This window comes from Muntiacus reevesi, chromosome 20, assembly GCF_963930625.1.
Source record: "Muntiacus reevesi chromosome 20, mMunRee1.1, whole genome shotgun sequence".
Lineage (NCBI taxonomy): Eukaryota > Metazoa > Chordata > Mammalia > Artiodactyla > Cervidae > Muntiacus > Muntiacus reevesi.
Window position 1 is genome coordinate 12,730,472 of NC_089268.1, and position 15,075 is coordinate 12,745,546.

A 15,075-nucleotide genomic window follows, 5' to 3' on the forward strand; every position below is an offset into this window, starting at 1 on the left:
AACTCTCCTCTCCCTCCCCTGCTGGACTCTGAACTTCCACACTCAGTGTCCTAATCCTTTGGCTTAAGATTTTGTACCCCAGTTATTGCTTTTTTAATGGTGCCACTTCGAGTTGTTATCAGTCATCCACAGCTCAGCATGAGTGAGCCAATCTGATCCTTTCCCAAGAGTCGGTTTTGCTGTTGGAGGTGAAGAAAGGCTTTAGGATCCTGGGGTCTAGAAGCGGGGGTGGGGGTGGGGGGGCGGTGGGGAGGAAGGGAGGGAGGAGAGGGTGGGTGTGTTGGGACAAAGGAGCGGGGAGAAGACAGGGAAGGAGGGCGCAGAAGGCAGCGGCTGGGCACGCCTGGGAGGGATGAGGCAAATCCTCTCTTCCCCACTTGGGGAGGGGACGATCAGAAAGAGACGGCGTGAAGACCCTGCTGTGTTCGTTCACTACCTCCCTCTCCCCCCTCGGGCTCCCGGATCCCTACCCCCGTGTCTTCTTATCTCCTCGCAACATCAGCCCGGAGTGCAAACTTTCCCGGATAAGACCCCGAGCCTGGCTTCCCATTCCGCCTTCGCCACCCGTGGCTGGGCAGGGGCTCTCGTCCGACAGGCAGAGGGGCGTCCTGGAGACGAGCACGCTCTGGAAGGGGGCGCACGGAGGTAGAAGGGGCTCCGGCTCCAGGGGTGGGGCAGGGGGACCCGGACAGTGGGCGGCTCACCTGCAGGACACGGTGATCTCCACCTTGGTGGCCGGGATGCTGCCCGCCAAGGAGTCGAACTCGCTCAGCGACGCCATGTCCTCGGGCTGTTCCATAGCCCACCGCGCCCCCCACCCCAAATTAGTCAATCCCTGCGCGATTCACGCCTCCTCCGGAGCGACGGAAACCCTGGGCTCTCCCCCCCAACTCCGGAGCCGGGGCTGGGCGGCAAAGGGAGGGGAGAGGAGAGCGAAGAGGGGGCGTGGGAAGTGAGAGAGGGAAGGGGGCGGAGGGAGCGGGGGCCGAGGAGAGAGGAGGGGGTGCGGGTGACGCCGCGAGGAGGCTGGGGACCCAGTGTTGAGGGGCAAAGCGCTCAGGGAGCTGGGGCGCAGCGGAGAGAGGCGGAGGGGCGCGAGGCGAGGGCGCCGGGAGGGACGCGCGGAGTGGTGGAGAGAGCACCGGGAAAGGGGCGGGGAGCTCGGGGTGGGGGCAGAAGGGGTGCAGGAGAGGGAGAGGGGGTGTGGGGGGTCGAGTGGAGCTCGGGCTGCGGGGGCGGCGGGACTCAGGCAGCGCGGAGCGAGCCCGGAGCGCCCGGGCTGCGGCGCCACTCGCTGGGTCTCCGCGCGGGCGGCGGCGAGGCTGGGGACGCGGCTCCGAGCGCCACCTCCTCGGCTCGGGCTCTGGCTCCGGGGCGCCCGGGCTGCGGGAAAATCAAATCTGCCCGAAGCCGCCGCCTCCCGCCACCCGGGGCGGGCCGCTTGCGGGGTCCGCGAGCGCCGGAGGGGGCGCCCGCAGGGGCCGGGGCGGGGCCGCGGGCGGGGTCTGCGCGCGAGTGTGTGTGCGAGCGTGTGAATCTGTGTGTGTGTGCGTGTGGCGGGCGTGGGGACGCGGTTCCAGATGCTGGGAGCCTGGGGGGTGACGGCTAGAGATTGTCTCGGCCGTGCGCGTCTTCGTTTGCGCTCGCGCTCCACTCCCCACCTCCCGGAGGGTCTCGGTATCCGGGGAGCCAGAGGGGTGTCTGAACCTAGGAACATCTGTTTGGGAAGGGTCTCTGCGGAGCGGGGGTGGGGAGGGACCTGTGCCCAGAGACAGCATCTCCCCCAGAGGTTTGGGGCCGACCCCAGTGCCCGGAGGGGCCGCCTCAGTGAGGGTCCCTAGGCCTAGGCAGCGTGGGTAACCCGGGCGCTCCCCCATCCGCCTCTGCCCCCGCCGGGCCTGGCCACGCGGAGTCGGCCACCTAAGCCACGCGACAGCGCCCTCCCCATCCTCGGCCCGTCGTGACCACACGGCTTAGCCAGCCCCCGGGTCTAGAAGCTTCCTCCAGGCAGGCAGAGGGCGGCCCGAGCTCCTCGGGCTTCTCTGCAACCTGCACCAAGTAGGCGCCTGCTGTGTGCCGGGCTCTGATCGCAGTCAGGGGAGCGAGGAGAGAGTTGAGACCTCTCTCTGGAGGCCCTGCGCCCAGCCTGGCCCCTTGCGGCTCCACTCTGCCCCGGTTTAGACCTCCTGGGTGGGCCTGGGTTTGCAGCGCTGTGGCGTCTCTCCAAGGCTTCTCAGAGAGACTCTTCCCTAGGAAATCTCCCGCGGCCCCTCCTCAGCCTGAATCTCAGCTTTACTGAGCTAGAACCTCTTCTTCCCCATCTCCCGGCGTTAGGAGCGGACGCGCCTCTCCGCCGGGGGTCCTGGGGGGATGAGAGCCTGAGATCGGCTCTGGGAAAGCCGCGCCCTCCGGGCCTGGCTTTGGCAGCTGGGCCTTAACCCACGCTCGGAGATTCTGTTTGAAGTCAATTCCCAGAACCTCGGATACAGCCAGAGTCAAAGATAAATATAAGAACACATTCGTCAGCCTGGGTTAAGTGTTTTCCGTTTACCCAGGGCTCAGAATCAGCTGGGCTAGGTTCTGTGACCTGGGACCCGACAGCAAGAACAAAGAGGAGATGCCCAGGGTGGTGGGTCGCTGCGGGATGGAAAGGTCCCTTTGTCTGGTTTGGGCTTAAGACCCTGTCTTCACCAAGAATACGTTGGGCCTCCTTTCCCAAGGGATGCAGAACTGGGCTTGCAATCTCTGTGTCCTCCACTCCCGGCTTTCCCCCACATAGCTGTCCTAGACATGCTCCAAACATACTTGTGAAATATGTTATCCGTTGGTTCTACCAGTGTTTACAGAGTACCCACTCTGTGTCTGACCAGGTGCTAGGTTCCCTTGGAAAACTTCCTTGGTAACAATAATAACCATTTTGTTTTCAAAGAGCCTACCCTGGGCCAGACACCATGATTAATTTTTTAATACTATTTGTGTACTATAAAATTTCACCATTTTAAAGTATACAATTCAATGGTTTTAATATACTTACAAGGACTGTGCATGATTATAAATTCTCAAAATAAGTATAGGTGTGAGATATTATTATTTCAGGGGAGTTAAGTAACTTTCCTACAATCACCCAGCTGGGAACTGGCAGAGTGAGAATTTGAACCCTGGCCGTTGAGACCAAAGCCTGACTCTGAGTCTTGATTGTCTCTTAGGATGGAGCCAGGTGCTGAAGGGTGTTAAAAACCATCCATAGGAATTCCCTGGTGCTTTAGCAGCTAAGATTTCATGCTCCCAATGTAAGGGACCCGGGGTTCAATCCTTGGTCAAGGAGCTAGATCCCACATGCCACAACTAAAGAGTTCTCATGCTGCAACTAAGACCCAGTGCAGCCAAATAAATAAATAAATATTTTTAAAAAACAGCCATCCAGGAGATTAGGTCCAGTTGAGGAGGACAACAGTGGATGTCATTGCAGCTTGTTGAGCAGGTGAATGGTGAGACTGAAGTTCTACCATATAACCTTTTAATGTTACAGCATTGAGCATAGCAGCCCCTGTGTCTCGTTCTAGATAGATTCTGGAATTTGTTTCTCTCCATTCCCTCTTTTTTTTTTTTTTTCTGTTTTATTCACTGATTTATTTCTTTTTAAAATACTTTTTAAAAATTGGAATATAATTGCTTTACACTGTTGTGTTACTTTCTGCTGTGCGTTCATGCGTGCTCAGTCGTGTCCGACTCTGCGACCCTATGGAATGTAGCCCTCCAGGCTCCTCTGTCCATGGGATTCTCCAGGCAAGAATACTGGAGTGGGTTGCCATGCCCTCCTCCAGGGGTTCTTCCTGACCCAGGGATCGAACCCGTGTCTTCCATGTCTTCTGCATCGGAGGCAGATTCTTTACCACTTAGCCACCCGGGAAGCCCTAGTTTCTGCTGTACATCGAAATGAATCATTTTTATGTGTACATATATCCCCTCCTTCTTGGGCCTCCCTCCCACCCCACCACCCCATCCCATCCCTCTAGGTCATCACAGAGCGCTGAGCCGAGCTCTCTGCTATGCAGCAGCTTCCCACTAGCGATCTGTTTTATATACGGTAGTCTGTGTATGTCAATCCCAATCTCCCAGTTCATCCCACCCTCTCTTCCCCCACTGTGTCCACATGCCTGTTCTCTGCATCTGTTTCTCTGTTCCTGCCCCACAAATAGTTTCATCTGTACCATTTTTCTAGATTCCACATATATGCATTAATATATGGTGTTTATTTTTCTTTTACTCTCTTGGTTATTGCATTTCCATCATGGCTCTTTGGGGGAAAAAATTATATTGGGCAACTTCTTTGTGTCAGGCGCCGTCTCAGTCTCAGAGAATAAAAAGGTGATGAAAAGGACATCGTATTTGTCCCCAGAGAGTTCCCAGGCCAGTGGGGACCCCAAGACATGCAGAAAATAAATCACGGTGCAGCAAGACCAGTGCTGATGAGGTAGACATAAAGGGCCAGGGCCACAAAGGAGAGTGGCCACTAGTTCTTCCCCACGAGTGGGTGCAAGGGAGGCTCAGAAGAAATTGCAGAAAGGAGGTGATACTGAGATGGACATTGAAGATGATGTCTGTTTGCTTCCCTTAGAAGCTGACCCTGAGAGAAAGCTTTAAATGTGAGTAGTTTATTTGGGAGATGAAGGAAATGCCATGTGGGGAGTGTGGAGGTGAGGCGGGGCAGGCAGCCAATAAGGGTGGTTTATCAAACCAGTTATCCCTGCGGGCAACTAGGCTCACTCCCACCGAGGCGCTCTGGGAGACCACGCAGCACACACCTCACACTCAGCCCACCAGAGGGGTGAGGGAGCAGGGGTGGGTGTGTGGACACACCAGCTTTCATCAGTCACAGGCTCAGTGGCTGAGTGCGGCCTCTGGAGAGTGCTCATTTCCTGGCACGTCTAACCTGACCAGCAGAGAGCGGCAGTGCAGGTTCCAGAAGCCAGAGAAAGCGGCAGGCAGAGACAGCAGGAGGTGGGGCTGGAGCGCGCTGAAATGGTAAAGGTGAGGCTACAGACAGGAAGGCAGCTGCTACAGAAGATGAACTTCTGCCTGCAGGACAAGGCTGAGCAGGTGCTTCTGGCAGGGGACCAGCAAGATTAAGGGCCAGAGAGCTGTGTTTGGAGACCCTGGAGCGCAGGATGAAGGTGGCACAGATAGAATGTGAGGCCAGGAGGTGAGGGGCCATGATGCAAGGCCATGGGCCTTGGCCTCCTCTGGGCACTGAGGCTTTTCAGGAGGGGACCCTGGAGGAGGGGGAGTCTGAAAGACACCCCTTAACTCCATGGTTAACCAGTGACCCCAGAATACAAAACTTGCTGATCAGGCCTGGGGCAAAATGCTCACAGTCCTTGCACAGATGAATTGCTGATGGTTCAAAAGCAGCCTCTGGGCATTGCCACTGGAGAGGTCATTTCTCCTTTGAGGGCTGTAATAGTGGTGGCAAGTAATTGAAGTCACCTGTGGAGTTCAGAGAAGCCAGCCGGCAGGACAGAAGGGGCTGTAGTCTTGCTGTCTGGGCCTGGCAGCCAGATTAGAGCCAACCACCACCCTGCCCACCCCACCACGTAACCAGCCCTTGTCCCTCTGATTACAGACTGTGAGCACGGAATGGGCCATGCCCAGAAGATGTGGAATAATCAGCATCAGCGTTTTGCCTTTGCCATCCAAGACTGCAAACACTCTCTCATCTGACCTAATCCGCAGTGTTAATGACGGCAGAGCAATTTCGAGAGGCAACCCGCAGCATTGATAAGGAGAGGAAAAGCACCATGGGGCTTAGGAGGCAGGGCTCGCAGATGAGGCAGCTGCTGCCCATCTGCCTCCCCCCCCACACCCCATCATGTAAACACTGCCCTCAGATCCGCCCTGTACAAGGCTGGGGATGATAAGAGGAAAAGAACACAAAGGAGCAGAAGAAGGCGCATGCATGGGACAGGGAGTGAGGGCTGTCCATACTGCATCTTAGAACAAGCTGGACAAAGGCCTTTGGGTAAATGCCGTTCTGAGCCAGCCAGGGCACATGGCTTGTGGAACAGAGTGTGGACTGGATTTGAGCCTCTGCTTACTCCCTTGGCTGGGTGCCCTTGGGAAGTGAAGACCCTGCACCACGGGGCATGGGAGTCCTGGGGAGACAGGGAAAGACAGAGGGCTTGGCGGGAACTTGAAACCACCATGGCTGTAGAGGTAAGGGAGATGTGGTGTCTGATTCCATCCATTCCTAGAAATGCTAGAAGGGGCTTGATTGGAGATCATCTAGGTTAAACCCCTTCTTTCACTAAAACGTTTAGAGAAGGATTCAAGGACTTGAGTCTAAAGGACTAAAGGAATCAAGGTCATCCGCCTCTTCCCTCAATAAGACACTCCAGTAGGAACAGTGAGGTCAGACGCCCAAGTGCAAGGCGGACCTGCCTGAGAAGGTCTGGGAGCAGCCCTGTTCTGTGGGGCTGAAGGCAGGGGCGCAAGCTGGCCACGGAGCTCTCTGCACCTCCAGCCTCCATTCCTCCTGGAGCTGCCCCACCATCCCAACCAAGAGCCCCACCCCGCCCCTCCTTTCTGCCTCTCCTCACACCACTAGCTCAGTCATCTGGGCAATGGGAAGCCCCAGGGCGCTCCTGTTGCTGGTTCAGCTGCCTTTCCTAGCCCCTCGGATTCCAGCTGTGCCCCCACCCCCACCCCTGGGCTGCCTCTCACGTCTCTTTACTCTTCCTTCCAGCCCCTCCTGCTTTTCTAAGTGAGGGAGGCCTCCCCGTCTAGCTACTAGAATCTTCACAGCAGCAGGGGATCCACTTGACACCAGAGTCAGGCTGTGTCACTCCTGTTTGAGACTTTGCCCTGGGCTCCATCTCCCTCTGCGGTAAGAGGACTTGATGGGCTGTGGGCTGTGGACCAAAAGGCCTGTGATCTCTCTGACTTCAGCTCATCTTTCTTTCCCCATCACAGTCTTCACTCCAGCCATACTGGCCTCCTTATTGACCTGCAGGCTCCTGTCTCAGGGCCTTTATACTGCTGTTCCCTAAGCCTAGAATACTTTAAAAAGAAAAAAAATTATGTTTGACTGCCCTGGGTCTCAGTTGCAGCATGTGGGACCTAGTACCCTGACCAGGGATTGAACCTAGGCCCCCTGTATTGAGAGCACGGAGTCTTATCACTGGGCCACCAGGGAAGTCCCCAGCTTAGAACACTTGGCCCTGGGGCCCTCAGGTCTCTGCCCAAATGCCCTGTCTGCAGGGGGATCTCCTGGCCATTATACCTAACAGTGCCTTGTTTATCTTTGCCCCCGATCTTCCTTTATGTTTCCTCAGAGCAGTATCCTTCTCTGTTTTCCCCACTAAAATACAAGTTTTATACCAGCAAGAACCTTGCCTTGTTTGTGGTTACACTCCCAGCTCCTGAATAGTGCCTAGCACATAACAGGTACTTAGTTGATCATACTGATCTCAGCTGGACTTGGCCTGCAGCAGCTTGAAGTAGGGTTTTGGTTCCCAGCCAGAGATGGGGGTTGGGCAGCGGCAGTGAGAGGCTATATCCTAGCTGCTTGACCAGTGACCAGTGGCAAGGCCTTGGCCCATCAGCTGTGCAGAAAGGAATTTCCACCTGGAGACAGAAAGTAGTGAAACAAGTAAAGCGTTTATTAGGAGGAAAAGAGTCTATGTGGATAGACAGGTGGGCAGGCTCAGACAGTGTCGTGACCTCGTGGTAGTTTGAATCACTTCCATGGGGCATTTCTTCTGGGTTTCCTTTGACCGATCATTTTGATTTGCCTGGTTCTGAGTCCATATTTGGTACATCTCAGAAACTTCCCATGTGTGCTTGGGCATGTCTTAGTCAAGATGGATTCCAATGAAGAGGCCTATGGGTAGCTGATATCACTCCCCTTTTGACCTCCAACGAGCTTTATAGTCAGGAATGTCTCCTTGATTTCGAGAATGAGAAATACGTGATCTCTTATCCTTTCCCGGGGCAGGACCTAGCCTCCTCTCTCGCTCTTGCTGTTGTGGAGTTTCTGTCCACAGGGAACGAACCCCAGCTGCTCACCCTGGGGCCCATCTATCTGCTCCTCAATATGACTATATGAAAAGTTCATAAGTTCATCTCTCCCCTCTGAAACACTGACTCCTTCAATGAGGACCCTTGGCTTCTACTGAGCAGTCCCAAACAGGGCTACCACCACATACATCTCACACCTAGCCTTCACCCATCCCACATTTATCGAGCATCTATTATGAATTCAGTGGTTGCATTGACAACTATCAGACTGAGACTCTCTGGGCTCCGTGACCACTAACACAGAGAACCAAGAACCTATCATGTAATAAGCACAGCAATACGAATTTAACACCCATCACACACTGAATCCTCACAGTAACTCTATGATGCTGTTGTCTGTCCCATTTCATAAACTCTGTGCCATGAGCCGGGCTAGTTCACTACCAGGGAGAGAGATAGGAGGGAGACCCAGTCTCCTCAGACGCTCTGTCCAGTAGAGCTGGAGCGCTTGTTTTTGAGTTAGGTTCTAGGAATCTATAGAATATGGGTCTTAACTTGCCCAAGCTCCACACGACAAGCGGCTGAGGACAGGATGCAAACCCAGCCCCGTCTTCGCCTGACACCAGGCCGACTTCTTCCAGCCTTCACTCGGGGCTTGTCGAGGAGTCTCGGTGTCTGCGACGTGGCCCCCTGTGTGGCCGTGGGGCCTAGTCTGGCGTGACATGATCTGTGCTCAGAGCTTGTCCCTTTTACTTTTCACCCTGTTCAGCACAGACATCACGGCACGTCACTATCTGCCCTCCTCGATCCTCCCCTCCGACATGTAACCCAGTACTTAGCTCTTTATTGTGGTATTGGAAACCTCAGTGCTACAAAGGACTTGAAAGATAATGCAACTCACTTTGATTTTACAGATTTGGAGTCTTGAGTCCTAGAGAGGGAAAGAAATTGGCTGAAGCTGTTTTGCCAACAAATAGCAACTGGAGGTAAAAACAGGAGTTCAGATTAGAATGAACTCCTAGATCTTTTCTTCTCTTACCTTAGTTCCTTCAAGAAAGGATGGGTCCCCTTGACTTTATAAATGCAATTGTGCCATTTCTGGGCCTTCTGTGATAAGGGCCATGGTAAACTTCCATCTCCTACCCCCACCATCAGCTTTTTACACCCAACCAGAACCAGCCACGTGGTTGGCCCTGGCCTTTCTTCCTGCCATTTCCTCTCCACCAGGTCCATATTCTACCCATCTGTCAGGTACCATCACTTCCAGGAAGCCAGCCTGGATTCACCCAAGGTCACCAAGTTTCTCTTTCCTTTGAACCTCCAAAACATTTCTTAGGTAGATTTTTCTCTCTTCTCTACTTAACAGGGGGTGTACCCTGAAGGCCTTGGTCCTTGGATCTTGGTCCTCCATAGCCTGGCCTTTCCCAGCCTCAGCCTCCCTCTCTTCTTTCTTGCTGGATTTAATTACACTTGAACATATTACTTCTGAGTCAGCCAGTCTGCTCTTGGGCCTCCTGAATTCTCTCTTCATTTGATCTCAGCCATTTCCTCTTATTTGCGCATCTTGGGAAATGGAGAATGAATCCTCGCATTTGAATCTTCAGAAGCCTAAAAGCAGCCTATGTCACTTTCTGAAGTCCCAGCCTCCCACCAACACACTTGAAGGGCCTGATTGGCCCGGGGGGCGGGATAAAACAGCTGGATTGAAAGCCTTGATTGAGTCTATTCCCCAACCCCCCTCCCATTTCTCCCCCTGGCGTGGTTGCTTGAGGGTCTGCATGGGCCTCAGGACTCAGGCGGATGGGTAGGGAGGGGGGCTGTCATTCCACCCCCACCCTCGGATTTTTCCCTACCCTGCTGCTCTTTCAGCACGTCCCCTGGCTGGACCTGCACTGGGGCAGTCTGAAAAGCCACCAAGGGTGAAACTTTTTTTTAAAAAAAGCTCTAAATTCATTTTCATGCCAAACTGCTTGTATCTGCCTGCCTGGCTGCGGAAGAAAAAGGAAACGTGCACAAAATGCCACGAGCTTGGCTTTGTGTGGAAGCTGAAATCCCAGCGGCCCTGCCCTGGGGGGTGCGCCTGCTTTCGTCTCCAGCTGCCTGCTGCGATTTCCCCTCCCCGAGTTCTATTAACTCGGGGCCCTGCTCGTCAGACACACTTCGCATCTTGCCTCCTCCTCCACCCTTGGCTAAGAAAATTTGCCCTGATTACGGGAAGTATGTGTCCCCAGTTCTCCGATAAGCCTATCAGGAGCCGGGCTGAGGCTCAGGCGTCAGGCTTTGGAAGCGGCTGCTGACGGCCTCTCAGGGCCCGCCTGGCCGCCTGCCTGGGGGCAAGGGGGCACGCAGGGTTGTCTCCATTCCGACCATTCACGTCGTGACCTTGAACCCCTCATCATATCTCTGCTTCTCGGGTTCTCCCAGCTTAAAAAAATGGGGATAATAATAACCATTCCGCCCATCCCCTCCAAACTGGTATGAGATTCCAATTAGGTGAGGATGTGCTAGAAGAAAGTACCATCATAAAGCTGCCCAGGTTTAGACCACAGCATGGTGAGAAACCAAGTCTGGCTCTCTCATCCTACAGATGGAAGATGCTTGCCAAGGTCACGCAACAATCTGGCTTGAAATGACCAGCTTCCATGTTGTCTGAACTGGAGAGAAGACGGGGGCACAGAACGGTAAGGAAACCATTCCTGGGGGAGTTTCGGGTATGACCAAGAGAGACAGCAGACCCAAAGCCCGAAGCTCAGCCCTGCCGAGACCCAGTCAATCAACACGGAGGCTTCATCTCTGAAGCGGATATCATGATGTCTTGTTCACAGGCCTTTGGAGAGGATTAAGTGTAGTAACACGTGTAAAGCAGGTGGCACGTTCCCCAAACGCGAGTTCCTTACCGTCTTCTGTCTTACACAGCTACCACAAGTGCTTTTGAGAAGGGGAGGCACAAGGGGAATGTTTTCTCTTAGAGCTGAGTATTGCCAAAAGGACAATCTTGGATTTCCTTTTCTTTGGGGGCTTTCCTTACACAGTGGCTGTGAAATGGCCATTTCCCCCATCAGCCTAAGGAGGAAGGAGAAATACTGCTTCTCCCTCCTTCCCCACTGCCTCTGCTGTAGGAAAGCTCCCTCGCAGGTACTCGGGCCAGCAGCTTTTAATGGAGCTGTGGCCAGATCCTCACAGAGAGGAAAGTGATTTCTATGAGATTAGCTGAGTGGTGAGGCTAATACAGTTATGATCCAATAAACACACTGATTAGGGTCATTTGTGCTCCTTCCCTCCCTCCGCCTCCTCCTGCTGAACCTCGGCAGGACTGCGGCAGGCTCTGCATGGAAGGGCCTTCAAGAAGATGGCTAAGGCTGGGGCTTCCCGGCCAACTTGACCTGAGGATGCTCTAGGATGGAGCAGCTAGACAGGACAGCCTGCAAGGCAGGAGATTCGGGTCCTCACCCATGTCCTGCACCTAGATTGTTCTTTTTTCCTGCACCTCATCTTCCTCCTCTGTATGTCAAACGTAGAGATAAAAGGGCTGAACTTCGCATCAGAAGTTCTCAGATTCAAGACCTAGCCCTGCCCTTCACTAACCATGCCACCCTGGGTCCATTATTCTGTACGTCCTTTCATTCTGTCCAAGGTTTCTACTTGTCTTTGGCTCTCAGTTGGCTCATCTGCAAATGGGCATCCTGAATGCCAGCCTCTGAGACTGGTTTGGGGGATTAAGAGAAAAATACACATAAGCAGCTTCCACAGACCATGGAACAGAGAAAAGGGCAACAATAACCTCTCCTTTTCTTCTAAGGTTCCTTCTGGTTGCCTCATTGAAAACATTTGCTATTGCTGGGCCTAAAAGAGGGCTTCAAAGCTACTTGCTGAGGGATATTAAGTGGCTAAGAAGGACCTGGCTCTTTACCATGAGGCGTTATCACAGAACCAGGCCCTGGCCACTGGGGTTCATTCCCCGTTCCTATGCATGGTGGACTTCTCCTCCATCTAGTCCTGTAGACAGGAGAGGCCTGTTAGTGCCAGGCTAACATCTCAATTCTGACCCCAAGCAGTCCCAGGAGTCGCTGGTTTTCCACATCGAAGGGGTGGCTGGCCTGGCTTAGAATCAATCCTGAAAGCCACTGGTAGGCTTCTGCCTTTTAAAGAGACTCTAAGACTAAATTGTATTCACACTGGCCTCTAGTGGCAAATTTCCAAAACAGCATGCTCAATGGAAAGTTGGCAGTGGAAGGAATCTTCTCAGAATGACCTAGATTTAGAAACTTAGGGTTAATAGGGGCCTCATTCTGATCTTCACCTGATGAATGAGAAAACAGTCAGAAGTAAAGTGATTTGTCCAATGGTCACACAAAAGCCCTACAGCTCATTGTCCATAAACTGGCTCTCTGTGGTTTTAGGGATGCAGTTAGGAATCATGAATTACTTACTTGAACAAATAAGGGCCCATTTTTCAAAATCAGACCAAGCCAGCCTTAGCGTGAGACCCTGTTTTCTTCCCCTACACATTTTGCTTCTTTTTCCCCCTCCTCTATCTGTTAAAAAAATTAAAAATGCTGCTGGACAATCTCCTGTCCTGGTAGTGACATGAAAAATAGTCATCTACTCTATAGGCAACAGGGCTCTAAGGCCATGAAGTGCTTTGTAGGCAGTAAACCCTGCCACTTACACAAATGTGCTTCCCAATCTCTCCTCCTCCACACGCTGCAAGAATGTAGTGCCAGAAGGGCCACAGTGACAGCTCGGATTGGCTCGAGGATCTGGGGGTAGGAATCGTTTCCCGTGTGCAGGGAAAGCTATTTTGACATATTCTGGAGACACAATCCAAAAATAAATCAAGCTGAGGACTTCCACAGGGCTTAGTGGAAAGGCTTTGCTGCTGTACCAGCTAAAGCTTGGGTTGGTAAAGCTATTTCTGCAAATGGATTTCAATCTTTTCCTGACAGAGAACAATTTTTAATTTGATTTATTCAGTAATAACCTCTCAAAGAATTGCATAAGGTGCTGAGGGGGCTCCCAGAGAGGAATAAGACAAGGGTTTTTGCTCTCGGAGTTTAGCCCGGTGGGAGGGAGCGATGTGCAACTTCAGGCTGCTGAAATGTTGGGGTGAAGAGGCAGGAGAGGTGTGCAGTGGTTTCAAGGACCACCGGTGTGAAGGACAGCTGTTTCCTAAAGGCCCGTCCCTGTTCTAAATACTTGCTCCAGCTCATTTGATCTTCACAGCAGCCTTATGAGGTAAGGCCCATTGCCCTCATCTTGAGGAAACTGAGGCACACACTAAGGAACAAGTTCATCATACTGCTGCTAAGTGCTGAAGCTGGGCTCTGAGGCCTGGCAGTCTGCTTTCAGAGCCCTTTACCCTCAGTGTCATGACCGATGACGACATATCCCTGCCTTTCTGTGATGTCTACTAAATCATACCATCTTGGTCTTTCTGGTGCCCACACAGGATCTCAGGGTCACACGTGGTCTGATGTCCATGGTACACTAAATGGGAATGTAAGGTGGAAGGGCACTGGTTCTTAAAGCTCCACCTTAGCAGCCAAAGCCAAGAGCTGGTAAAGCTCAGCCTGTGCTTTGAATCCCTTCAATTGTCTTAATCTTCTAAGAGGCAGAAGAAAAGGTTAATGTCCTGACTGCTCATGCTTTTAAGAACCACCCCCTTGCCCCAGTTTCATGTTGGGCAAACATGAGCATTAGACTCTCACTACTCAAAGTGTAGTCTCTGGACCAGCAATCACCACCACCTGGGAGCTGATCCCAGATGCAGAAATCTCTGGCCAGATGCTGAATCTGGATCCACTTTCTAAGAGCAGGCTCCCCAGTGCTTCTTATGTGTGGCAAAGTGTGAGAAGCTTGGGCTACTCCCCATGGGGGCCATGCACTTTTCAGTCTGGGTACATGATCTATTTCATTAATCCCCATCTAAGTTACAAACTCATCCTGTGTTCTCCACATAACCTACCCTCATCTTGATCTCTTTGAGCTGTGACTGAAATGAGCTGTGTCCCAGAACATCCCACTTCCATGAGACTTGTCCTAATTGTACTTTTCCAGAGAGGATGTGAACATTCATATGACAAAAGAGTCAACCAGGATTCCTTTTACACAAGCTCCCTTTACATAGAGTCAGGAATTTCTACATCTCTGGCTACCTGGCAGAATCACTAGAAACTGTGATTCAAGTTTTACTCTTTGAGGTCACCTCCTCTATGAAAACTGGCATGTGCTCGCATGTATGATCACCATGGCACACGTGTGGTATGCTTATCCAGAAACAAGGAACTGTGCCTGTGTGGCTCTCTTACCAAGTGTAATCACAATCTCGTTTACTTCTCAAAGTAGCCGTAATACATTTCCACCACTCTCATGACCTGGGTGAAAACAGGGATTTTCAGGATTATAATTCTGGAAGGTGAGTGACTGAGTGTCTTATTCCTTGCTCCCAGAGGAGGATCCAATTATGTCCACCCAGTCCAAGCTGAAAGAAATGTATTTCTACCTTCCCACAATAGAACTCTGTGCCCTAAAACCATCTCTGGGAGGTTACAGAGTCATCTATATAGTTTGTTGTTGGGTTTTGCTTTCTTGTTGAGATAAAAGGCAACGATGCACATGGGGAAAGCTTGGGGAACAGAACCTTGTTCGGCCATTCCATAAAGTAAATCACCATTTCCAAAATTAGTGATAAAGAGGAACATTTAAGCTATAATCCTCTTTCAGTCAAAGAGCTATCCATTTGGGTTCATGATGACATGCGGGTGTATCTCCTGCAAGTTCACGTAACAGGTCGGGTATCTCAGCACATCCACTTGGTTAATCCACAGGGGCGTCCCCCTCACTCAGAAACGCTGGTTAACAGCACTTAACTTCTTTCTCTGGTACTACCTTTTAAAAGTCAAACCTACTCTTGGATGGGAGAAATCTACTAGAGATCCCAAATCCTAAAATGATATGAAAACCTAAAGATCAGTCCTACAGTAAGTACTACTTGAGATGATTCAGATGTCCCAATGGCTGTTAGAACCTCATAAAATATTTAAGATCAGACTACAGCAG

The 15,075-nt window shown here is 52.2% G+C and overlaps 1 protein-coding gene across 2 annotated transcripts in view; it reads right to left on the minus strand.

Annotated features, from left to right (window-relative positions):
- CPNE5 (copine 5) overlaps nucleotides 1-871 on the minus strand; it is a 101,713-nt gene extending 100,842 nt beyond the window's left edge. For both annotated transcript variants that reach the window (XM_065912372.1, XM_065912371.1), the window contains exon 1: nucleotides 705-871. In XM_065912372.1, coding sequence (XP_065768444.1) covers nucleotides 705-799 — 95 coding nt within the window. In that variant the 5' untranslated portion in view covers nucleotides 800-871. The remainder of the gene's footprint in view (nucleotides 1-704) is intronic.
- Between the last annotated feature and the right edge of the window lie 14,204 nt (nucleotides 872-15,075).